Here is a 22,881-nt window from a genome sequence, read left to right on the forward strand (position 1 = left end):
ACTGATTAAATCCCTATAAAAGCTCAACAAATGTAATAACATCATATTTTTAATGCTGTTTTATATATCGACTAGTATTTTACACTAAAAGTGCAGCATGGGCAAACTAAAAGTTAAACTGTTAAGTCTAAATCTAAAATGGAGAAAGTCTGAGTTGAAAATAAAACAAACAACAAACAGGACATTAATTTGATGTAAGTTGGGTTAATAGAAATGTGAACATGGCAAAGATAACCATAAGATGATATTTATAGATAACAGAGTTACTAAATGCAAATCATTTACAACTGAATATTATATAAAGCAAATAACCTGTAAAGCTGTTCATTCGGATTTGACGATATTGAGGGTCCTATTTTACTGATCTACCTATTTACCGAGCGCATGGTCTGCACCGCATGGTGCAGGTGTACTTAGGGTGTGTCTGAATCCACTTTTGCTAGTTTACCAACGGAAACGTCTCTGTTACGTATGTAACCCTCGTTCCCTGAAGGAGGGAACGGAGACGGACGTCAGAACTGACCGACGAATTGGGATCTGTTTTCAGAGATCTACTTTCACATCTACTTCGAGTGTATAGAGACGAGCCAATAAACATGGTTTCTATACACTCGAAGTAGATTGGTCTCTGAAAACAGATCCCAATTCGTCGGTCAGTTCCGACGTACGTCGAACGTGACCGACTGAAAGGGAACAACATTCGTGCAATATACGAATGCTCAAAAAGGTTTCTACCTAGTCTCTTAATGAGTCATGGGTGTGTTTTGGGCTTCCAAAGTCCAAGTCCAGTCTCATCTCCCATTCCCTTTAAATGCGCTTGTATCATGGTGGATTAGATATTTACACAGCGGAATTTGCGATCGGAAAGACTGAATGCTTTTCCAAAGAGGAATCCTTTTATTTGTAATATTTAAAAATGTGTGTGCCCTATAAATAACACAAAAAATACTGCGCTATTTACTTTAGACCAGGTTTATGTTGGTCAATGGCGCAGTCGTTTTCAGTTGCTGCAAAATAGCAACTAGCCAAAAATGCGCCTGAACACACCTCATTTTCAGACTAGCACACCCATGGGTGAACAGATGCACCAGTGCATTTGCTGTTTTTACAACGTCTGGACATGAAAATGATAACTGCTTCGGGCTCAAACTATCAGAACACAGTTGGGTCCCACCTGGCATCACCGGGTGTATGATAGGGCCCTGAGACTGCAAAGCTGCTTTAGCTCTTTAAGGTGCTATAAAATAAATATAAATTGACTATATATTGTGGACCGGATGTGAATAATAATTCCAGCTTCTTATGATTATTTTTGTCTGTATGTTTGTGTGTCTCTTTAGTTTGGATCATGGAGGACCCTTCAGGATCAAAGCAGGATTACGGAAATGTAGGTTATTAGTTTTGCTAAGTTTTTGCACATTTAATGAAAACAAATGAGATGAATAAACTGTTGTTAACTGTCATCTTGTGTTCAGATGCCTGTGATCTGACGATGGATCCAAACACAGCAAACACTCAACTCATTCTGTCTGCGGACAACAGAAAGATCACATATGTGAAAGAGCATCAGCCGTATCCTGATCATCCAGAGAGATTTGCTGATATTCCTCAGGTTCTGTGTCGAGAGAGACTGACTGGACGCTGTTACTGGGAGGTTGAACTGGGCTCTTGGGCTCGGATAGCAGTGGCCTGTAAAGGAATCAGCAGGAAAGAAGGGACTGTCTGTAAATTTGGGTACAATGACAAATCATGGTGTATTTTCTGCACTGGTAATGGATTTGCTGTTTGGCACAATAATGAGAGCAGAAACATACAAGACTTTTTACCAAAATCTAACAGAGTAGGAGTGTATGTGGACGTGTCGGCCAGCACTCTGTCCTTCTACAGTGTCTCTGACACACACACATTCACACACTTACACACATTCACCGACAAATTCTCTGAACCCATCTATGCTGGTTTTAAGGCTTTTGATTCTTCGCTGTCTCTGTGTCAGATTTAACAGCATACACACAAATATCATATATCCATTTCATAGTGTTAAAGGGGTGGTTGATTTATGATTAATTAGTTAGTGTGTAATGTTGCTGTTTGAGAACAGTTACGATGTTCAAAGTTCAATGCAAAGGGAGACATTTTCCTTTTTAAAAATCGCTTTTTAAGGACTTTCCTGTAGCTCAAATAGTAGAGCATGGCCAAGGTCATGGGTTCGATTCCCAGAAAAAGCAAGAACTGACACAAATGTAAAATGTGTACCTTGAATGCATTGTAAGTCGCTTTGGATAAAAGCGTCTACCAAATGCATACAAGTAAATGTAAGGACTACAACAAACAGCCGGTAAGGACTACAACAAGCTTCTCATGGGTTAGTGACATCACTAATGTCATGGTTAGAACGATTATATGAAAAAGGCTACTAGGCAATCATGTATTCTGCTGTACTAAAGCTTTAATAACGCTAAAACCGTATATATCAAAGCTAACATAAACAGTAGTAACTTTTAAAAATAACAGCATAGAGTATGAGACCACTACAAATAAAAAACCATACCATTCTGAAATGTCCTGTAACAGCTGTTCTTGCACAGGTTCTGCTCGATCCTCTTCACTAATATTCTATGGGTCTGATTCGAGCTCAGATTGATAAGGCAATACATGCAACTACCCATAGTGCTGAGGAGCTTGACGATTCCCGACAATAAGCACTAGGCGGTTAGCGAGTCACAACACACTGGGCCAGCTAACCAATCTGAGCCCATTGCATATTTATAAGGAGAGGCTTCATAGAACTAGAAACTCAACAGATCGAGTTTTTACGAGAAGGGACACAGCGGTGTAGAATAAAAGTAAATATGTCAAAAATGATGCAGGTTTTTTTTTTTTTTTACTTCGAAAAAGGCTGATCAACTACCCTTTTAAGACCGCATTAGTCTCTAATGACTTACTATCAGCTGCTGACTCTGGACTTTTATGTTTACGATTTGAGTGCAGCATTTGATACTATCTCACACAAGTCGATCTGGGGTGTGTTTCCTGTACAACGACGTTACTCATTGCTTAACTAAGAAATCAACTAGCTAGTCACGTCTGTTTCCCGAAACCGTATTGTCGCAAATCTGTCGTTCACCTCGTTGGTTAATGATGTCACGCAAGTGGTGAAGTAAAAACTATGGACATGGCATCTGAGCACTAATTCTTATTTTCTCAGTTATTTTACTTTATTTCCAATCACAGGCTTGTTCTTACGTACTAGAGCACGTCCGCACATGCGCACTCTTCAAAAACGGTGCTTTAAATCTCTTGAAAAAACTGAAAGACATAAATGACATTTGTATGTATTCGAAATAAAAGATACAGATTGTACTAAATTTCAGTTTGCTTATTTTGCTCAAGGTAAGGATTTATTAAGTCATGCACATGTCATAAAAACAAGAAACTCAGCTTCTATCCACAGGTCGAGAGCTGTCGTTCCAACCACACAAGTGTGCGATGCTGTTTGCGAATGTTCATTGGAACTATGGTTTCGGGAAACACCGACTCATTGAACTATGTTGATAACGACGGAACTTGCGACCATAGTTGGCTAATGATGCTTTTGGGAATCGCACCCCTGTCAGACATATTGGAATCATTGGCACCCCCTTGGCTTGGCTTCGATCTTCGACCTCAAATTCTTCTTGTTGGCTCAAAAACTAAATGTTCATGTTTATCTGTGAATATTCTTAACTTTCCAGTGTCTGTTTCTAAACATGTTAAAATTTGGGTGTCATCTTTGACAGTACTTTTTCATTTGAAGCACATATAAACAGTGTTATTCGCGCTGCATATTTCCACATACATAATACTAACTTCATTCAGCTCTCTCAGTAAAGAGTACTGCGATTCTTGTTCATGCTTTAGTCACATCCTGTATTGATTACTGCAATACTCTTTTTCATGGCCTGCCTTCAAAGCTTCTCTGCAAACTCCAGCTAGTACAGAGTTCAGCTGCTCGAATCATCTGCAGAACTCCTCTAACTGAACACACTACTTCCATACTACAACACTTGCATTGGTTCCCAGTTAAATATCATATTGATTTTAAAATTCTTCTTCTTTTTTACAAGGCACTCAATAATCTTGCCCCTTCATACTTATCTGACCTTCTTCATATTTACACTCCTACCCGTACTTTAAGATGATCTTCTGCACTTACTCTTGTTCTCCCTTGAACTCGCACTACTTCTATGGTCCAGAGCCTTTAGTCATGCAGCTCATTTATGGAACTTGCTGCCACAGGATGTGCAAAACTGTGAAAGTCTTAGTGTTTTTAAATCTCGCTTTAAGACCCATCTTTTTAGGCAGAGTTTTATGTGATTACTTTTATGCTTGTATCCAGTCTGTCCAGGCTGTAATAATGATTGTTTGTTTAATGTTGAATGTTTTATTGTATTTGTAAGGTTCTCATGTGCCTATAAACAAAATGTATAATAATAATAACAATTGACAGAAATACACTTAATGTGAGAGACTTCATGTCGCTCTAACACAAACACACACATCAGTCGATGCTTTCTACCTCCATAATAATCTTGGTCATATGTCTATATATGAAAAAGATGAATGACACCTGTATACTTATATTATTATAATAATCACGTTATACATTATATAATGTATGATTTTAATTACAAAATTAGTAAATGCAAAGTGTAATACACGTAAATATTTAGAAAAACATTCTGTAAATGCAAGTGTGTTAAAATACTAAATATAGTCAATCATATAAGAACAATTGACATATCTTCTTTATCGAAATTCATTTTAAGTGTATAATACTGAACTTGAGCTTTCAATGTGTTATTAAAACAATGCAAAATTACAGTTATATTATAGTCCTAGTCGCATTCAGCAGGTTTGAAGTTCATCTGTGCATCTCTGGATCTTCTCTGTGATGTTTCTTTGAATCAAATTATCAGTCATAGATGGTGCTTCTAGTGCTGGATTCACCTCTTGATTCTCGGGAAAGTCTTTAGATTTTAGTGCAGTAAAGTTAAACTGTAAATAATGAAGTTCATCAAACCTTTCTGGTGTTGGGTCTAGTTTCTCTGTGAGATAGCTCTCTCTACACGCTTCAGATCTTAGAGACTGTTTTGTAAGCATGAGGCTGGTGGAACCATAATGTATTACAACCCTATCGTTTGTGTTTTGTGCAACGCTATCTCACGACCAATTCGTACATATTTTACGAGGTGGCTAATTCGTACGAATTTGTACGACCTTACTTGTACGAATTTGTACGTTTTGTCTAAACCCCACTGACGGGTAGGTTTAGGGGCGGGGTTTGAGGTAGGTCATTCGTACGAATTCTTACGAATTTGTCAACTCTCGGCAACTCGTCAAATACGTACGAATTAGCAAAAATCGTACACATCCGTACAAATTAGCCACCTCGTAAAATATGTACGAATTGCCGTGAGATCGGATTGGTTTTGTGACATCTCTATAGTTTTGTGAGTCTCTGTGTGTGTCTGTCCAGGAAGTTCATCTGATTGGTTCTTGCAGGCTAATTGATACTTTGTCCTGATTGGTCCACAGTACTTTAAAAAGCATGTCATCACTTCCTCTATCCAGAGAGAGAGAGCGCGCAACCCAGAGACCTTGTGTTTTGAGAGAGTTTTGTGACCTGTATAGTGCAGAGTGTGTTTGTCTGTTTTCTGACACTGATTTGGACTGCCCTTTTCAGTTTGTTTGCCTGGTTGTACATGTATTGTAAATACTGATTATTTGGCAAAGTAGGGAGTCTGACGCCATTTTTGTTTTTTGTAAACTGCTTTTGACCTCGTTTTTGGTTAGGGAGTTAGGTTTGTATATTGTATTTTCCCTTTCTTTTCTTTTTGGTTTAGGGTTTAAGAAAGAAGTTTTAAAACAAGGAAGTTTTGTTTGTTATTTTGGCCCAGTCAACTCCTGAATCTAAGGTCCCAAATTAAATCAATAAATTATTTTTGTTCATATTATACTGCTTTTCAGAGTTTTCATGTTGCACCCTTTTCCCTAGACGGGGCGTAACAAATGTTATAAGAACTGTATTTTGAGTAATGCAGTCATTGAGATGCTCCTGTTCTTTCACAATTGGCAAATATAAATTAACCGGTTCCTCCAGATGTACCATTTATGCAGCTTGTTTAGTGTAAATCTGATAATGAGCATCCCGTATCTCTGACACAACCCAAGTCTGACACAACCCAATTCAGTCTGTGTGTACTGTCGGTTTGCTAATTAATTATTGAACTGTACATGGGATTACATTTGTTTGTTGAGCTCAAATTCACGTTTACACAAATGCACATATTATAAAAGGCAGATGACCATATATTATACGGATAAATGCACTAAGACATTATGAATGCTTAAATTATAAAATTGAAAGTTATGATGTAATATCTGATGAGCATGTCAGAGATGGGACTGGTCAGATTTTCTGTTGCGTACTGGAGCATTTAGAACATTGTTAGAACATAAAGAATTTAGAACATAAAGATTGTTAAGATTGATTGGTGTTAAGATGGCGCCGCCGTGCTCGGTCGCCGTTCAGGTCGCTCCGCTAAGACTTTGCTTTTATTTATTATTCTACTCTCTTTTACTCTCTATTTTTTCCAACGGATCATCTGCTTTGATCTGTTACGACAGCAAAACACTTCTGGAAATTGGTTACCGCTACACTGACCTGATTCAGGACACTTTCTCCAATCTTCCATCTGATATTCGCCGGGACGCCGAGTTGAACAATGGCCACTCGAGTCGACGGCGAAGATTCAAAAAACACCGCGGGAAACGCGCTGGGATCCGCAACAGACTGAGAAAAAGAGCATTCAGTCCTCCTCTCCCGAGCATTTTGCTCGCAAATGTCCAATCCTTGGAGAATAAGATGGACGATCTTAGAGCCAGGATAAGTTTTCAACGGGACATGAGAGACTGCAACATCTATTGTCTGTCCGAAACATGGCTCACGCCAGCGGTCCCGGATACAGCCGTGACGCCGTCCGAGAACTTCTCTGTTTTTCGGATGGACAGAACAGCCGAGGCCGGGAAATCTAAAGGCGGTGGAGTGTGTTTCATGATAAACAAGAAATGGTGCGATCCTAGGAACATCTCCATTCTTTCGCGATCCTGCTCGCCTCACTTGGAACATTTAACTCTCATGTGCCGGCCTTTCTACCTGCCGAGGGAGTTTTCCTCGGTCATCGCCACTGCCGTTTATATTCCACCACAGGCAGACACGGGGCTGGCTTTATCTGCCCTCCATGATGTGACCAGCGGCTTCATAAACAAACACCCCGACGCTGCTTTCATCGTCGCGGGTGATTTTAACAAAGCAAACCTAAAGAAAGTATTGCCAAACTTTCACCAGCATGTCTCCTGTCCCACACGAGGAGCAAACACACTGGATCATTGCTACTCTCCGTTTAAGAACGCCTACAAAGCTCGTTCACAGCCAGCTTTTGGCAAATCGGACCATGCCGCCATTTTCCTCACACCGGAATATAAACAAAGGCTCGTTCAAGAGCCCCCGGTGAGGAGGGAAGTCAAACGCTGGTCATCCCATTCAGAGATCACGCTACAGGCAGCTCTTGATGACGTCGACTGGGACATGTTCCGCGCGAGTTCTGAAGACGTCAGCGAGTTCACAGAAGTGGCGCTCTGCTTTATCAACACACTGACAGAGCAAGCCACACAAACAATAACTATAACGTCCTTCCCTAATCAGAAACCGTGGGTGGACAGTTCAATCCGCACTGCAGTTAACACGCGCACTATCGCGTACAATGCCGGTCTCCAAACGGGGGATATGAGGGAGTACAAAGCTTCATGTTACGCCCTCCGGCGCGCCGTTAAAGCCGCAAAACTCCGCTATAAAGACAGAGTGGAATCTCATTTCCAACTCAACGACTCCCGGCGGATGTGGCAGGGACTGAGGACCATCTGTGCTTTTGGAACTAAATCCTCTGCAGAGGTGAGAGCTGATCCGTTGCTGGTGAACGAGTTAAACTCTTTCTACGCTCGCTTTGATGGTAATCGCGGCAGCGCGACTCCGGCGAGTGACGCGTCAGAGAGAGTCCCTCAGAGCAGCAACGGTCACGTGATCTCTGTCTCTGGAATAGTCTTCCGGATATTGTTCGAGGTTCAGACACGCTGTCCCAGTTTAAAACTAGATTAAAGACGCATCTCTTTAGCCAAGCATTCACATTATAATTAAGTTTTATACTACAGTTAAATCGCACCAACAGCATTAATATTCTGAACAGCAGCTATGCTAATTATTTCCCATCTGCTTTTCTGTTGTTATCTCGGGACACTAGTCCCGAGGTAACTAGTTCGTCAGCTCCAGTTTGTATCCAGCCTCTGATGGAGACTTCAGATGCCCCGACACCTGTGATGAGACGACTCGACGCCTGTGAAGAGACGACTCAACGCCAGCGTTGTTATGGCCTAAAATAATACATGATTGATTAACTTATCCTAACATTTTTTCTTTAACATTCTCTTTTCTAACATTTTTCAATGTACATTTATGAAATGCACTTTCTGTGAAGCTGCTTTGAAACAATGTGTATTGTGAAAAGCGCTATACAAATAAATTTGAATTGAATTGAATTGAATCGGAGGACGAGGTTCGGAGGGCACTCAAACGTGTGGATGTCAGGAAAGCTGCTGGGCCGGATGGTATTTCAGGTCGTGTTCTGCGGTCCTGTGCTGATCAGCTCGCAGGGCTCTTTACATCCATATTTAACGAGTCCCTTGCTACATCTGTTGTCCCCACCTCTTTCAAACGATCCTCCATCATCCCTGTACCTAAGATCAGTAAACCCTCTTGCCTAAATGACTATCGTCCAGTGGCTCTCACATCTTTAGTCATGAAGGTCTTTGAGAGACTCATTAAAAACAACATTTGCTCCTCCATTCCTGACACTTTGGACCCTCTTCAGTTTGCCTATCGTCCCAATAGATCGACTGAAGATGCCATCTCTCACGTCCTTCACTCCTGCCTCACTCACATCGACAGCAAAAGTGGGAACTATGTCAGGCTGCTATTTATTGACTATAGCTCAGCCTTTAACACCATAGTTCCCATTAAGCTAACACACAAACTCCTGGATCTAGGCCTGAATTCTTCTCTCTGCCTCTGGATTGAAGATTTCCTCACTGGCAGACCCCAGGCGGTGAGAGTAGGCCAGTTCACCTCCACCTCCATCACCCTGAGTGTTGGAGCTCCACAGGGCTGTGTGCTGAGTCCCCTGCTCTACTCTCTCTACACCCATGACTGTTTGTCCACACACAGCTCCACCTCGATCATCAAGTTTGCTGATGATACTGTTGTCCTGGGTCTCATCTCCAACAACAATGAGACGGCATACTTGGACGAAGTGGAGCAACTGACATCATGGTGCCAGGACAACTGTCTCTCTCTGAATGTTAACAAGACCAAAGAACTGATTGTGGACTTCAGGAAGAGACAGCATCGGTCATACTCCCCTCTCATGATCAGCGGGACACCGGTAGAGAGAGTGAGCAGCTTCAAATACCTGGATGTGAACATCTCCGAGGATCTGACCTGGACTACACACATCCAGACACAGGTGAAAAAAGCCAGGCAAAGACTGTACCACCTGCGCCAGCTGAGGAAATTCAGGGTTTCACCAGCCATCCTGAAAACTTTCTATCGAGGGGCGATAGAAAGTGTCCTGACTCAGTGCATCACAGCGTGGTACGGGAACAGCACCAGTCACGATGGCAAAGCCCTGCAAAGAGTGGTGCGCTTATCCGAGCGCATCTCAGGCTCAGCTCTCCCGTCTCTGCAGGACATCTACACCAAACGCTGCAGAGGTAGAGCTACTAAAATCATCAGAGACATTAATCACCCTGCAAACTCTCACTTCACCCTGCTGCCATCTGGTAAGCGCTTCCGTAGCCTGATGGCAAAGACTGAAAGACTCAGGAGGAGTTTCTTCCCCCAGGCCATCAGACTCCTGAACTCAGTCACGTGACTTCACTTCACCCCGCACACGCATAAACATCCAGTTTAAACATTAACATCCACATACTGCCATTGCACTGCACTTTACTTTCCTATTGTTACTGCGTAACAACCTGTAATAAACCTTGCACATTATACTTCTTTATATATACATATATATATATATTGATGTTAACCACTTATTTCTAAGTCTACAGTTTATCTCACTTATCATATCCACTTATTTTTCTATATTTTTATATTTTAATTTTTATATTTTTATTTTTATCTTATTTCCTATTTTTATCTTTTACTTGATTTATTTATAATTCTACTTATGTTAATACTTTTTATTCTAATTTTATTCTATTTCTATTTTAATTTCTTGTAACTGTTATTTGCACTGTCCATGGAGCGGACCTGTTTACATTTCACTGCCAGTTGTATATTGTGTATATAACTGTGTATGTGACAAATAAAACTCTTGAATCTTGAATCTTGAACAGAGCTCCTCAAATAGTGGACTGTGGTCTGATTTCGGACCCCGACTTGGCTCCACCAGACCGTGAGACATAATTACACAGTAGCACCATTTTTCTGTCCCTACAGTTTAAAATGAACAGCACGTCAAAACAACGGAGCGGGGCTCAACACAAGTGCTCAAGGTTGTATGATATTATCTTTCAGCGCTATATTATATAATATTTTTATCTAGAGCCAAACACACTTCATTCAAGGCCTTTCCTGCCCCATGTGTGTTGCTTCTCTCTGCTAAAGAGGTAAACCACTACAAGAGCTGCAGATGACACAGTTACTTTAACAACTGAAGCAGAAACATGTGAACAGCCAAATAGATTGATACTTTCACTAAAACACTGCAGAAATAAGAATGCAGCTAATACAGATATACAATCAAGAGGCTACCCTTGATAGCCCCATTAGTACCACTTGCATGGTGTCTGGGAGCCTGGCTACACCTTCTCAGCCCATCTCACTGGCTCATTGGGATCATCAGACATGGCTATGTGATTCAGTACATGATCAGCGGCATCTGGTTTACCTCAGTGGCAAAAAAGGATGCTCCAGTGTCCGGAGATTGTGGTCCTACAATGGATGCAAAAGAGCTGGTCCCTCCAGCCAATATGAGGTAAGAGTTTTACAGCCTGTACTTCATTGTTCCAGAGAAAGGTTGTAGGTTACGGCTCTGCATGTCATGGGCATATTAGTACAAGGTCCTCCCCTTTGGGCTGCCCCCGTCTTGTTGAGGAGGCTGTCCTTGCATCCTCAACTATGAACTGTCCTTTTTCCGCCCCACCAGGTGTAGGGGGGCTAGGCAGCTTACACGGGGCACTGGGAAGGTGCAGAAGTTGTGGTCATTTTCTTATGGATCCCAATTCGTCAGTCCGTTTTAAAATAACGCAAGCGTGACTGTCTGAAAGGGAATGTCTTATATAAGACCCGTTCCCTGAAGGAGTGAACAGATGGAGCCAGAGCCTAGTTTCAAATCGGTTCTTGGTTTTCAACACCCAAAGCACCAGCTCCGAACCAGGAAAAGTGATTCTTAAGTAGCACCAAAACATTGCTGCTCTAGAACAAAGAACTGTTCACGTCAGGGGCTAGGGGCGGGGTTACCGTGACCAACAAGACGAACACAAACTTGTGACCGTCATTTTTGAAATAGCAGCTAATTGAGCTAATAGCTGCTCGATTGTTATCTCTGTCTATACAAATTATGGTGAGCTGCACGAATGTTTTGGATTTGCTGTGTTTTGATGCCGTTCGCCATTGTTGATGGAAGGCTTGTTCAAGATGCATCGCGGTATGACATCAAAGTACAACAAGAGCATAAGACTCCTTATGTTTTTTTAATCGCTCTTGCGGTATTTTGATATCAAAGATGAGATGTACAGTGATGTAAGACCTGGATCTGTGGTGGCTCTCTAGTCTGTGGAAAGGCAAACCGGTTTTTAGAAGGCTTGTCAGTCGAACCAACTCCGACCCGGCACTAGCACTGGCTCTGAACTAGTGATCCATTCTGGTGGAAAAGGGGCAAGAGATGTTACGTCCTTTCGCCACAGCTCCTGTGTCCGCTGCCCGTTTGTATGGGGAGTGGCTTGCAATGCAAATCTCACTCAACAATGGCCATTGGCCAGTTTTGTTCCCACAAAAGATAATTGGGTAACAGGTGAGATCCCAATTCGTCATTCTGTTCTGACGTAATGTCCTTCAGGAGTCAGCGGTTAGACATTATTTTGTGTGAGTCTGTTGAGACTTCAGTGAGTCAAAGATTATGGTCTGTAGAAACACTCTGGTTCTTCATTTGGTGTGATCTGATTGATGATTGATTGACATGATCATAAAAATAAAAAAATAACTTCTGCAACACTGGAAAGTGCAGTTTTTACAGCTTGGGCTAAAAACAACTGTACAGATAAGTTTTTTGCATATTGTATGCTCTTGTGGTAATTCAGCACTTTCAGACAATGTTTATGTATGTATGTGCAGGAAAACTCCTTTTATAGTATATTCATTTTCTTTTTATTTATTGAAATGTGGCACTGTAAATGCTGTTAGCTTATTGTCAGTGCACAAAGGGGGCAAATATTAGTTTTAATCAATTTAGTGTTGTTTCTTTTAGTGTTGAAACTGCTCTGTGAGAAATGCTTGATCATTTTGGGTTACGAACAAACTGACCAGGACCCGTAATTGTCACAGATGGTTGCAGACAAACAGACGATGATGATGAATACATTTTAATAACACAAATAGTCCTCAACAAGACAGGCAGTGGCAACACACATTATACATAGACGATACCAGGCAAATAGAGAATGAAACAGAAGAACATATATCTGGTGCTGGGTGGTGATTGAAGCATGCATGCAGGTGGTGGACCAGGAAGGATTCTGGGTAATGTAGTGCTGAATGTGACAGATGATCGTGACAGTAATGTCTGTATATAATAACAGTCTCTTTACTAATCTAGAGATACTTTAATATGTGAAAAAAATGCAGCAGCTTGACTGTCAGAGAGAAGCTACACTATTCATGACAAAAAAAATCTACAGAAGAACACATTCACTCAGACAAAAAGAAAACTCAGAAAAATTGAAGAGTAAACATTCTCAGGCCTATCTAGTGGCTTGTGGCACCTGTTACAGGTATTCAGTGTTGTTTTCTCACAGGTGAACGTGCAAGAGAAAAGCGAATGAACCGGTTCATCCAGATATGTTCCTGCTCCATAACACACCACTTCTATTAGTGACAAAACATTTTAAATATTTAGGCTGGGGCCCGTTTCAGAAAGGAGGTTAAGTGAAAACTCTGAGTAGGTTAACCCTGAAATAAGGGAAACTCTGGGTTTTCTGTTTCAGAATGGGAGGTATGTCAAACCCGAGAAAGCAGGGTAAGCCAAGCCCGTTTCCGAAAGAGAGGTAACTTATACTCAGAGTCAGTTACCAGGGTAACTTACTCTGTGAACCTAACCTGGTCAGAAGCAGGTTTTCTTTGGTAAACCCAGAGTTTCTTTCGTTCTCCTCCCCCTTTTTAAAGCACCAGCAGTGTTTAAATACTTTATTCATTCATTCAAACGCCACAAATGCTTTTCTTACTGAGTATTTTGGTCGTATTTCAAGTATAAATATAAACAAATTATAAATTTAATCTAAATCTAAAGTAAGCAAAGTTTACTTAAAACAAATACAATTTTCTGCCACTTGACAAAAATACAAAGTAAGAAAAGCATTCTTTGCAGGAACATTCATTGCTCATATTTCCATCATGAGGACACTGTCAAAGTGACAAAACTGGCATGTCCTTTTATACAGGATCCTGACGTTCACTTGATAATCCTCTAGAAGTAACCTAATAATTAGAATTTCCTTTAGGATTTCCAGGTGTTGGGTGCATTTATGACACTCATATACCCATCATCACACTTTCTGAAAACGGATTATTGTATGGAATGGAAGGATGCTGCCAGATGGTAGTACGAGATATATGCCATAACCACCACCACAGCTGTTAAATACATTTATTTACATTTTTTATAGTCATCTTCATTTCCTACAAATACTTTATTCTTTTTCCTGTTGGATGTTAATATTCTTCCTCCATCTCCTCTTCATCTGTCAGTGGTGCTGGAGTTTGGCTGGCCTGAGTAGAAGTCAAATGTTAATATCATTCCCCTGATTAATAAATGTAACAGGTGGGATTAGAGCACATTTCATTATGTGAAAAGAGCATAGACCCTTTCACATTTCAGGGTTTCCTAAGCTGAAGTCGTCATAGTTGGGTTAACTCTTATAGCGGTGAATGAGAGAATACATTAAATATATATTTTTGTGTCTCCATTTGCTCAAAGAGCAAAAGAAAAACTCCACAATAGTGATTTCACAACTTTCAAAAAGATGGAAAAATTAAAGTGAGATTGATAACTGCAGTGAAAAGAGAGAAAGATGTTAATTTTAACTATCACTCCCATAGACGCTTTATTAGAAACACTCTCACAGCAGCGGTAACTTGTTTTTTGTAATTTGATGCACAAGTAATATAATACAAAGTATTAGAGTTATAAATGTACATGCATAAAAAAATTTAAAAAAATTTTTAAAACTTTGCACGATTTACGATATTGATGACCATTAAAACGCGTCATCACAGTCTGTGAAAAGGGTCTATGTGGGAAAAGCTGCTGCACATTGGACACTGAATGACATTTATTTAATATGTCAAATGTTTGTAAAGTCATTAAACCTACACCCATTAACATTTTATGCTTAAAGCTTTTCCTGATTGAATTTTTTTTTTTTTTTTTAGCTGCTGCCACATTCTTTGTTTGCCTTTTGGATACCATGAAAATTAAACTTAATTAAAATAATTAAGAATTAAACTTGTGTATTGACCCGGAAGTATGCAATCGTCTTTTTGTTGGGTGCTGTTGCCATGGTGAATCGTAATTTCGGAGCTCCATTGATCGTGGCTTTTCATAGTTGGAATGCATGAGCTTAACTCAGAGTCAGTCTACTCAGAGTTGATTGAACTAACTCAATTCAGCTGTTCTGAAACCCAAAACTCAGAGTTTCCCATCTCAGAGTAAGTCAACTCAGAGTTCAGGTTTAAACTCAGAGTTGGTTGAACCTCCTTTCTGAAACAGGCCCCTGGTCCGTCTCAGCGGTCTAACAGCACTCATCAATGTAAAAATAACTGAGATGACCAATCGAATCAAAGGAGACAGGGCTTTATTGTTCACAGAAGACGAGTAGGAATTCAGTTAAATTCAAGGACTGTGAGAAAAGATAGGTCAATAAATAAACATTCAATGTCTTACAACTGTTTAGAAATAAACAATCAATGCCCAGTAAAGCAAACATCTCATCAAATTATTTATGTGATTTGTCACGCGAATTACGCATACGATTAAGAGTGTCCATATTTTAAAACAAAATTATTAAATATTATGATTAATTAAAATAGAAAAAATACATTTGTGACATTTGTTTTACGAAACATTTATGAGGTCTTCACTTAGACACGTGTTTCTTTTCATAAACCTGCTTCAGAAAAACACACATTTACACTAATGCACATCATGGCAGAGGACCAACATATATTAGTTTAAAATATTAAGACATTATAAATGTTTACTAGATAAGTTCATAACGCTTCAGCACACACAGATGTGTACCTGGACGTTTTGTGGTGGATTCGTATGTTTTATCTGTGAGGAACATGTAGCGCACCTTCTGGAAAGAGAAAGAACATTCTCCATTAAAACTTATTATTATATTCACCATTCAAAGTTGAATTGATAACATCTTGAATTAATTGAATTTAAAGTAAAGAAGCCAACAAGATTTAGAAATGTAATTTGAAAAGTTAAATTAAGGAAGTGTGTTAGTTACATTTTAATTAATTACTTTGCATTTCATTTTGAGTTTACTATGACTTGTTATGATAAACTAAGCACGTGGTATTTACGGAAACATAAGACTGTTTCAATGCTTTAAATGATACCTGGGATTTTGTATTTAATGAATATTTCATTACCTATATTTTCATCAACTTCATCACCCTATATTTACATTTTTTTCATGAACTGTCAGGATGTTTAGCCCAATTTTGTATAAAGAAATTCACCTGATGACTGAAAATGACATGCATCTATTTCCGCTCATTCACATCTCAGTCTCATGGCTCTAACTGAAACCTGGATCAAACCAGAAGACACTGCCACTCCTGCTGCTCTCTCAAATAATTTCACTTTTTCACACACCCCACGCCCGATTGGGAGGGTTGGAGGTACTGGTTTGCTCATCTCAAATGATTGGAAATTTGAGCCCATTCCATCTCTATCTGGCAACTGCTCATTTGAATCACACTCAATCACTATCACTCACCCGGCTAAAATCCATGATTTAGTTATTTATCGCCCTCCAGGTCAACTGGGTAACTTCTTGGATGATTTGGATATTTTACTCTCTCACTTCCCTGAGGATGGCACTCCTCTGGTACTGCTTGGTGACTTCAACATCCACCTTGAAAAACCCCAGGCTGCAGACTTCACCACTCTTCTGACCTCATTTGACCTTAAGTGAGTATCTACTACAGCTACTCATAAATCAGGTAACCATCTGGACCTGATCTACACACGCTACTGCTCCACAGACAACACTTTAGTTACTCCACTGCACACCTCAGATCACTTTCTCATCACTCTTAACCTCATACTGACTCCGGACACAACACGCACTCCCCCACAGATCACCTTTCGGCGTAATCTACGCTCGCTCTCTCCCTCTCGTCTATCCACTATGGTTTCATCCTCACTCCCTCCACCTGCTCAGTTCTCAGCACTAGACACTAACAGTGCTACTGACACTCTTTGCTCCACTCTTAACATCTTGCTTAGACAACTTCTGTCCCCTTACATCCAGGCCATCCCGCACCACTCCCTCTGCCCCCTGGCTGTCTGATGTTCTCCGCGAACATCGCTCTGGACTCCGGGCAGCAGAGAGGAAGTGGCGCAAAACTAAAAACGCTAATGACCTAACACTGTATCAGTCTCTTCTCGCTTCTTTCTCTACTAATGTCTCCACTGCTAAAACTACATACTACCACAACAAAATCAACAACTGCTCTAACTCTCGTGCACTTTTCAAAACATTCTCTTCGCTCCTTTGCCCCCCCCTCCTTCGTCAACTCTTACAGCTGATGACTTTGCATCATTTTTCACAAACAAAACCTCTTCCATCAGCAGCCAATTCTCCACACCACAAACCGACACACACATCTCAACAACCATCACACACACGCTCCCCTCCTTCTCTCTGCTCTCCAAAGCAGATGTCTCCAAACTCATCCTTTCCAATCATCCCACTACATGTCCGCTTGATCCTATCCCCACTCACCTCCTTCAGGCCATTTCTTCTTCTGTTACTCCTGCACCCACTCACATTGTCAACACCTCTCTTCACACCGGGACTTTCCCCACAGCATTTAAGCTGGCTCGGGTAACCCCACTGCTTAAAAAACCCTCTCTAAACCCAGCACTTTTAGAAAACTACAGACCGGTATCCCTTCTACCTTTCATTGCAAAGACACTTGAGCAACTTTCATTGCAAAGATAACTGAGACTGCCCTGCTCTCAGTTACGGAGGCACTGAGACAGGCAAGAGCAGCCTCCAAATCCACAGTACTTATCTTACTGGATTTGTCTGCTGCTTTTGACACAGTTAATCACCAGATCCTCCTGTCAACTCTCATGAAGATGGGCATCTCAGGAACCGCTCTCCAGTGGTTCAAGTCTTACCTCTCAGGTAGGTCCTTCAGGGTGTCATGGAGTGGTGAAGTGTCTAAGTCACATCATCTAGCTACTGGAGTTCCCCAGGGCTCAGTGCTTGGACCACTTCTCTTCTCCATCTACATGTCATCATTGGGATCGGTCATTCAGAAACATGGCTTTTCCTATCACTGCTATGCCGACGACACTCAACTCTACTACTCATTTCAAGTGTTCGTATCGCTGCCTGCCTAACAGACATTTCAGCCTGGATGAAGGAACATCACCTGCAACTCAACCTTGCAAAGACAGAACTGCTTGTGGTCTCAGCCAAACCAGCACTGCATTACAATCTCTCCATTCAGCTAGGATCATCAACCATAACTCCGTCCAGGACAGCCAGGAACCTAGGGGTTGTGATTGATGATCAGCTAAAATTCACTGACCACATTACTGCAACAACCCGGTCCTGCAGATTTGCACTATTCAACATTAGGAAGATTAGACTTTTCCTATCAGAGCAGGCCACACAACTACTGGTACAAGCTCTTGTTCTCTCCAGACTGGACTACTGTAATGCTCTTCTAGCGGGCCTTCCGGCATGCACTATCAAACCCTTGCAACTGATCCAGAATGCAGTGGCGAGGTTGGTCTTTAGTGAGCCGAAGAGAGCACACGTCACACCTCTCCTCATAAGTCTGCACTGGCTACCAATAGCCGCTCGCATTAAATTCAAGGCACTGGTGCTCGCCTTCAAAACATCCACTGGCTCTGCACCAATATACCTAAACTCGCTTGTTCAGACTTACACACCCTCCAGGAACTTGCATTCTGCCAGTGAACGACGCCTTGTGGTGCCATACCAGAGAGGCATGAAATCGCTGTCAAGGACCTTTTCCTGGACCGTTCCCACCTGGTGGAATGACCTGCCTATCTCAATTTGTGTGGCCGAGTCTGTAGCCATTTTCAAAAAAACTAAAGACACATCTTTTCCAGCAACACCTGACCGATCGAGAATAGCACTTATCATTCTATTCATTGTCAGTCTGTCTAATTTATTTATAAAAAAAAAACAAAAAAAACATTATTTTCTGTGCTAGATTAACTGAGACTTGTTACAGCACTTGCATATTATTGATATTGTTGCCCTTGACTGCTCCAGCTGCTTCTATTGCCCTCATTTGTAAGTCGCTTTGGATAAAAGCGTCTGCTAAATGACTAAATGTAAATGACATGCCATTATAACAATTTTTTTTAAAGTATATGAAAATATATAAATTCCACATATATGCTGTTCATTTTATGTTAATTAAATTATCTTGTAAATCATGCTAAATCTTAACACAATTTTTTTCAGAGGCTAATTTTACTAATGAGCTAGTAATAGTAATAATTAAAAAAGAAAAAAAAACCTAGTAATAATTTTAGCATATTAGGTATACAATTAAATGTGATTGTGTGCATTTAAAAAATAAATAAAACAGAATTATATTTCTAAAATTTGAATTTATATATTGTACTGTATGAGGCCTTCACTCACTCATACACAAACTTTTTAAAAAGCAAATTAATTTAATGCACATCAAGGCAGAGGGCCAACATATTTTATTAATACAAAATAAAAATATTAATGTTTACACTTGATTGGTTCACAACACATAGCACACAAATGTATTTGAACTGTATCAGACTGGACCTTTTATGGTGGATGGGGATAAGGAGGCTGAACCATCTCTGTGATGAACATGTAGCGTCCCCTTCTAGAAAGAGAAAGAATTAAAATTATCCTTTAATAATTGTTCATTTTTGTTCCCCATCAGAATTGAATTTATAATGTCTTGAAAATTGCCAAATTTTAGTTGAATGTAAAGTAAAGAAGCAAACAGGATTCAGAATAATAATTTGAATGTGAATTTAAGGAAGTTGGGTTAGAATGGTATTTCAAGAAAAACACATTTCCCAGAATGCTAAAATTTTTGGTTATGTTTAGTGCCAGGATGTTGAGCAGATTTAATATAAAGAAAAACACCTGATGTTGGTGAATCACTGCTGCCTTTGTAAAAATGACTGATATAATGAATGCTACAAAATAGCTCAAAACCTTCTGAAGTGTGAGACAGTAAAATGGTCATTAAAAAAACAATCCAATTCATGTTTGATATTATTTAAGTTATTTGTTAATCGCTTAATATAAACAGATTTTTTATTTTTTTTTAAACTGATTGACCCGCTATACTCTGTGGATCTTAATTGTTTTCATTGCAAATCGTGGCGATGTTTAAGAATGATAACGTAGAACAGAATATGATTTTTAATCATTTTAATATTTAAAATTAAAATAATATTATTCTTTCACACACACCTAGCACGCATGTGCTGAAAGCCTCTCATAGACTTGGTCGGCATTACTGGGAACGCCCACAAAAAACGTCATATCTGTTTATGCAATGGGGTAAAACAAGTAATTCGAATGAATGCACTTAGATCTTGTTAGGCGCTTGATCTTTACTGTTCGTGATGATTTTTGCTTAGTGCATGTTTGTGCTTCAAGCTCACAAGCTGATATAAAGGATTATTAGGAACACCATACTAATACTGTGTTTGACCCCCTTTCACCTTCAGAACTGCCTTTATTCTATGTGGCATTGATTCAACAAGGTGCTGAAAGCATTCTTTAGAAATGTTGGTTCCATATTGATAGGATAGCATCTTGCAGTTGATGGAGATTTGTGGGATGCACATCCAGGATACGAAGCTCCCGTTCCACCACATCCCAAAGATGCTCTATTGGGTTGAGATCTGGTGACTGTGGGGGCCATTTTAGTACAGTGAACTCATTGTCATGTTCAAGAAACCAATTTGAAAGGATTCGAGCTTTGTGACATGGTGCATTATCCTGCTGGAAGTAGCCATCAGAGGATGGGTACATGGTGGTCATAAAGGGATGGACATGGTCAGAAACATGATGCTACCCCCAAAGCATGATGCTACCACCCCCATGCTTCACAGTAGGGATGGTGTTCTTGGGATGGTACTCATCATTCTTCTTCCTCCAAACACGTTTAGTGGAATTATGATCAAAAAGTTCTATTTTGGTCTCATCTGACCACATGACTTTCTCCCATGACTCCTCTGGATCATCCAAATGGTCATTGGCAAACTTAAGACGGGCCTGGACATGTGCTGGTTTAAGCAGGGGAACCTTCCGTGCCATGCATGATTTCAAACCATGACGTCATAGTGTATTACCAACAGTAATCTTGGAAAAGGTGGTCCCAGCTCTTTTCAGGTCATTGACCAGCTCCTCCCGTGTAGTTCTGGGCTGATTTCTCACCTTTCGTAGGATCATTGAGACCCCACGAGGTGAGATCTTGCATGGAGCCCCAGTCCGAGGGAGATTGACAGTCATGTTTAGCTTCTTCCATTTTCTAATGATTGCTCCAACAGTGGACCTTTTTTCACCAAGCTGCTTGGCAATTTCTCTGTAGCCCTTTCCAGCCTTGTGGAGGTGTACAATTTTGTCTCTAGTGTCTTTGGACAGCTCTTTGGTCTTGGCCATGTTAGTAGTTGGATTCTTACTGATTGTATGGGGTGGACAGGTGTCTTTATGCAGCTAACAACCTCAAACAGGTGCATCTAATTTAGGATGATAAATCGAGTGGAGGTGGACATTTTAAAGGCAGACTAACAGGTCTTTGAGGGTCAGAATTCTAGCTGATAGACAGGTGTTCAAATACTTATTTGCAGCTGTATCATACAAATAAATTGTTAAAAAATCATATATTGTGATTTCTGGATTTTTTTTTTTTTTTAGATTATGTCTCTCACAGTGGACATGCACCTACGATGACAATTTCAGACCCCTCCATGATTTCTAAGTGGGAGAACTTACAAAATAGCAGGGTTCAAATACTTATTTTCCTCACTGTAATAGCCTTCGTCATAATCACCCAGTCTTTTAAGGAAGATGGTTGCTATAAAAAAGCAAATAAAAAAACGTTGGTATTGTCAGTAATTTGAAATATAATATTGTGACACTGACATGTCAACTCCAAATTTTCTTTGTAAAATGTTAATTGTGAACTAATTCATTCGTGCATGGCTGTACTAACAAGAAAAACAATGAAATAAATTAATAAAGCCACATGCAAAACAACAGAAAACTGACACATGTCTAAACTTGATCTAAAGCTGCGTCACTAATGCCAAACAGCTCATCATATCACTGGATTTGAGGCTTTTGACAGATGTTAAATGTGGCACTGCGGTAAATGAACAGTAAATTACATTAGACTGTGCATTTCATGTTTATAATCTAGCCCAAACAAACTTATACATAAACAAACGCCCTTTTGTCACATGTCTGTCCTGTCTTGTCTAGCACATGTGGCTTTTTGGTTTATTTCTGGGCCATGTGCTCTTGTCTTCTGTCTGGACCCCACCCCTCAATAATCAGATAACGAGAGGGGTGGGGTCCAGACAGAAGACAAGAGTACATGGCCCAGAAATAAACCAAAACACCATATGTGCTACACATTTGCATTGCACACTTGAGGCATATTGAGAAGAAAATAAAAAAAAAACCATTTCATAGCACAAAAACGTTAAATGTAATGTCATACATATTTTTTAAATCCATTAAATTCAACTGAATAAACATCTTCATCGAAAGACTGGTGATTTATGAAGTCGGCACGTCATACTTATTTGGGGGAGCATTTTGACAAGAAAATTATATCTTTGGCCATTCATTCTGTCATTCGTTTGTCCAGTCACAGATACTCTATGGACAATCCAACCCAGTACAGCTCAGTTTTTCTATATATCTTGCTCTGCAGAGCGGCAGAAGTGATTTTACGCAGGCTATACTGGGTTAATGCCATGCATTTCCCGTGTGGGGGAATGGATTGTTTTCCCCCGTGCCACGCCCCCAGCTATGACACGACGCCGACCATTTGGAATTTGTTGTGGTTTACCTGAAGAAACCAGTTTCAGCCCCGCCCACGAACCGTCTGAATGTCTGGCAGGGCGAGACTAGAAGCAAACAAATCCACATACTGGGAAAAAAAACTGCTCCTTGATCACGTTGCGTACATAGGATAAGTTA

General features: G+C 40.3%; 2 protein-coding genes across 2 annotated transcripts in view; both read left to right on the forward strand.

The window, feature by feature from the left end:
• LOC307124251 (uncharacterized protein) overlaps positions 1-5,995 on the forward strand; it is a 37,926-nt gene extending 31,931 nt beyond the window's left edge. Inside the window, exons 14-15 of the mRNA XM_079813297.1 lie at positions 1,341-1,387; positions 1,476-5,995. Coding sequence (XP_079669423.1) covers positions 1,341-1,387; positions 1,476-2,002 — 574 coding nt within the window. The 3' untranslated portion in view covers positions 2,003-5,995. The remainder of the gene's footprint in view (positions 1-1,340; positions 1,388-1,475) is intronic.
• LOC307123820 (NLR family CARD domain-containing protein 3-like) overlaps positions 1-22,881 on the forward strand; it is a gene marked incomplete at its 3' end in the record, with an annotated part of 63,356 nt that overhangs the window by 19,949 nt on the left and 20,526 nt on the right. The window lies entirely within an intron of this gene.

This window comes from Gobio gobio (genome assembly GCF_949357685.1).
Source record: "Gobio gobio genome assembly, chromosome: 3".
Classification (NCBI taxonomy): domain Eukaryota; kingdom Metazoa; phylum Chordata; class Actinopteri; order Cypriniformes; family Gobionidae; genus Gobio; species Gobio gobio.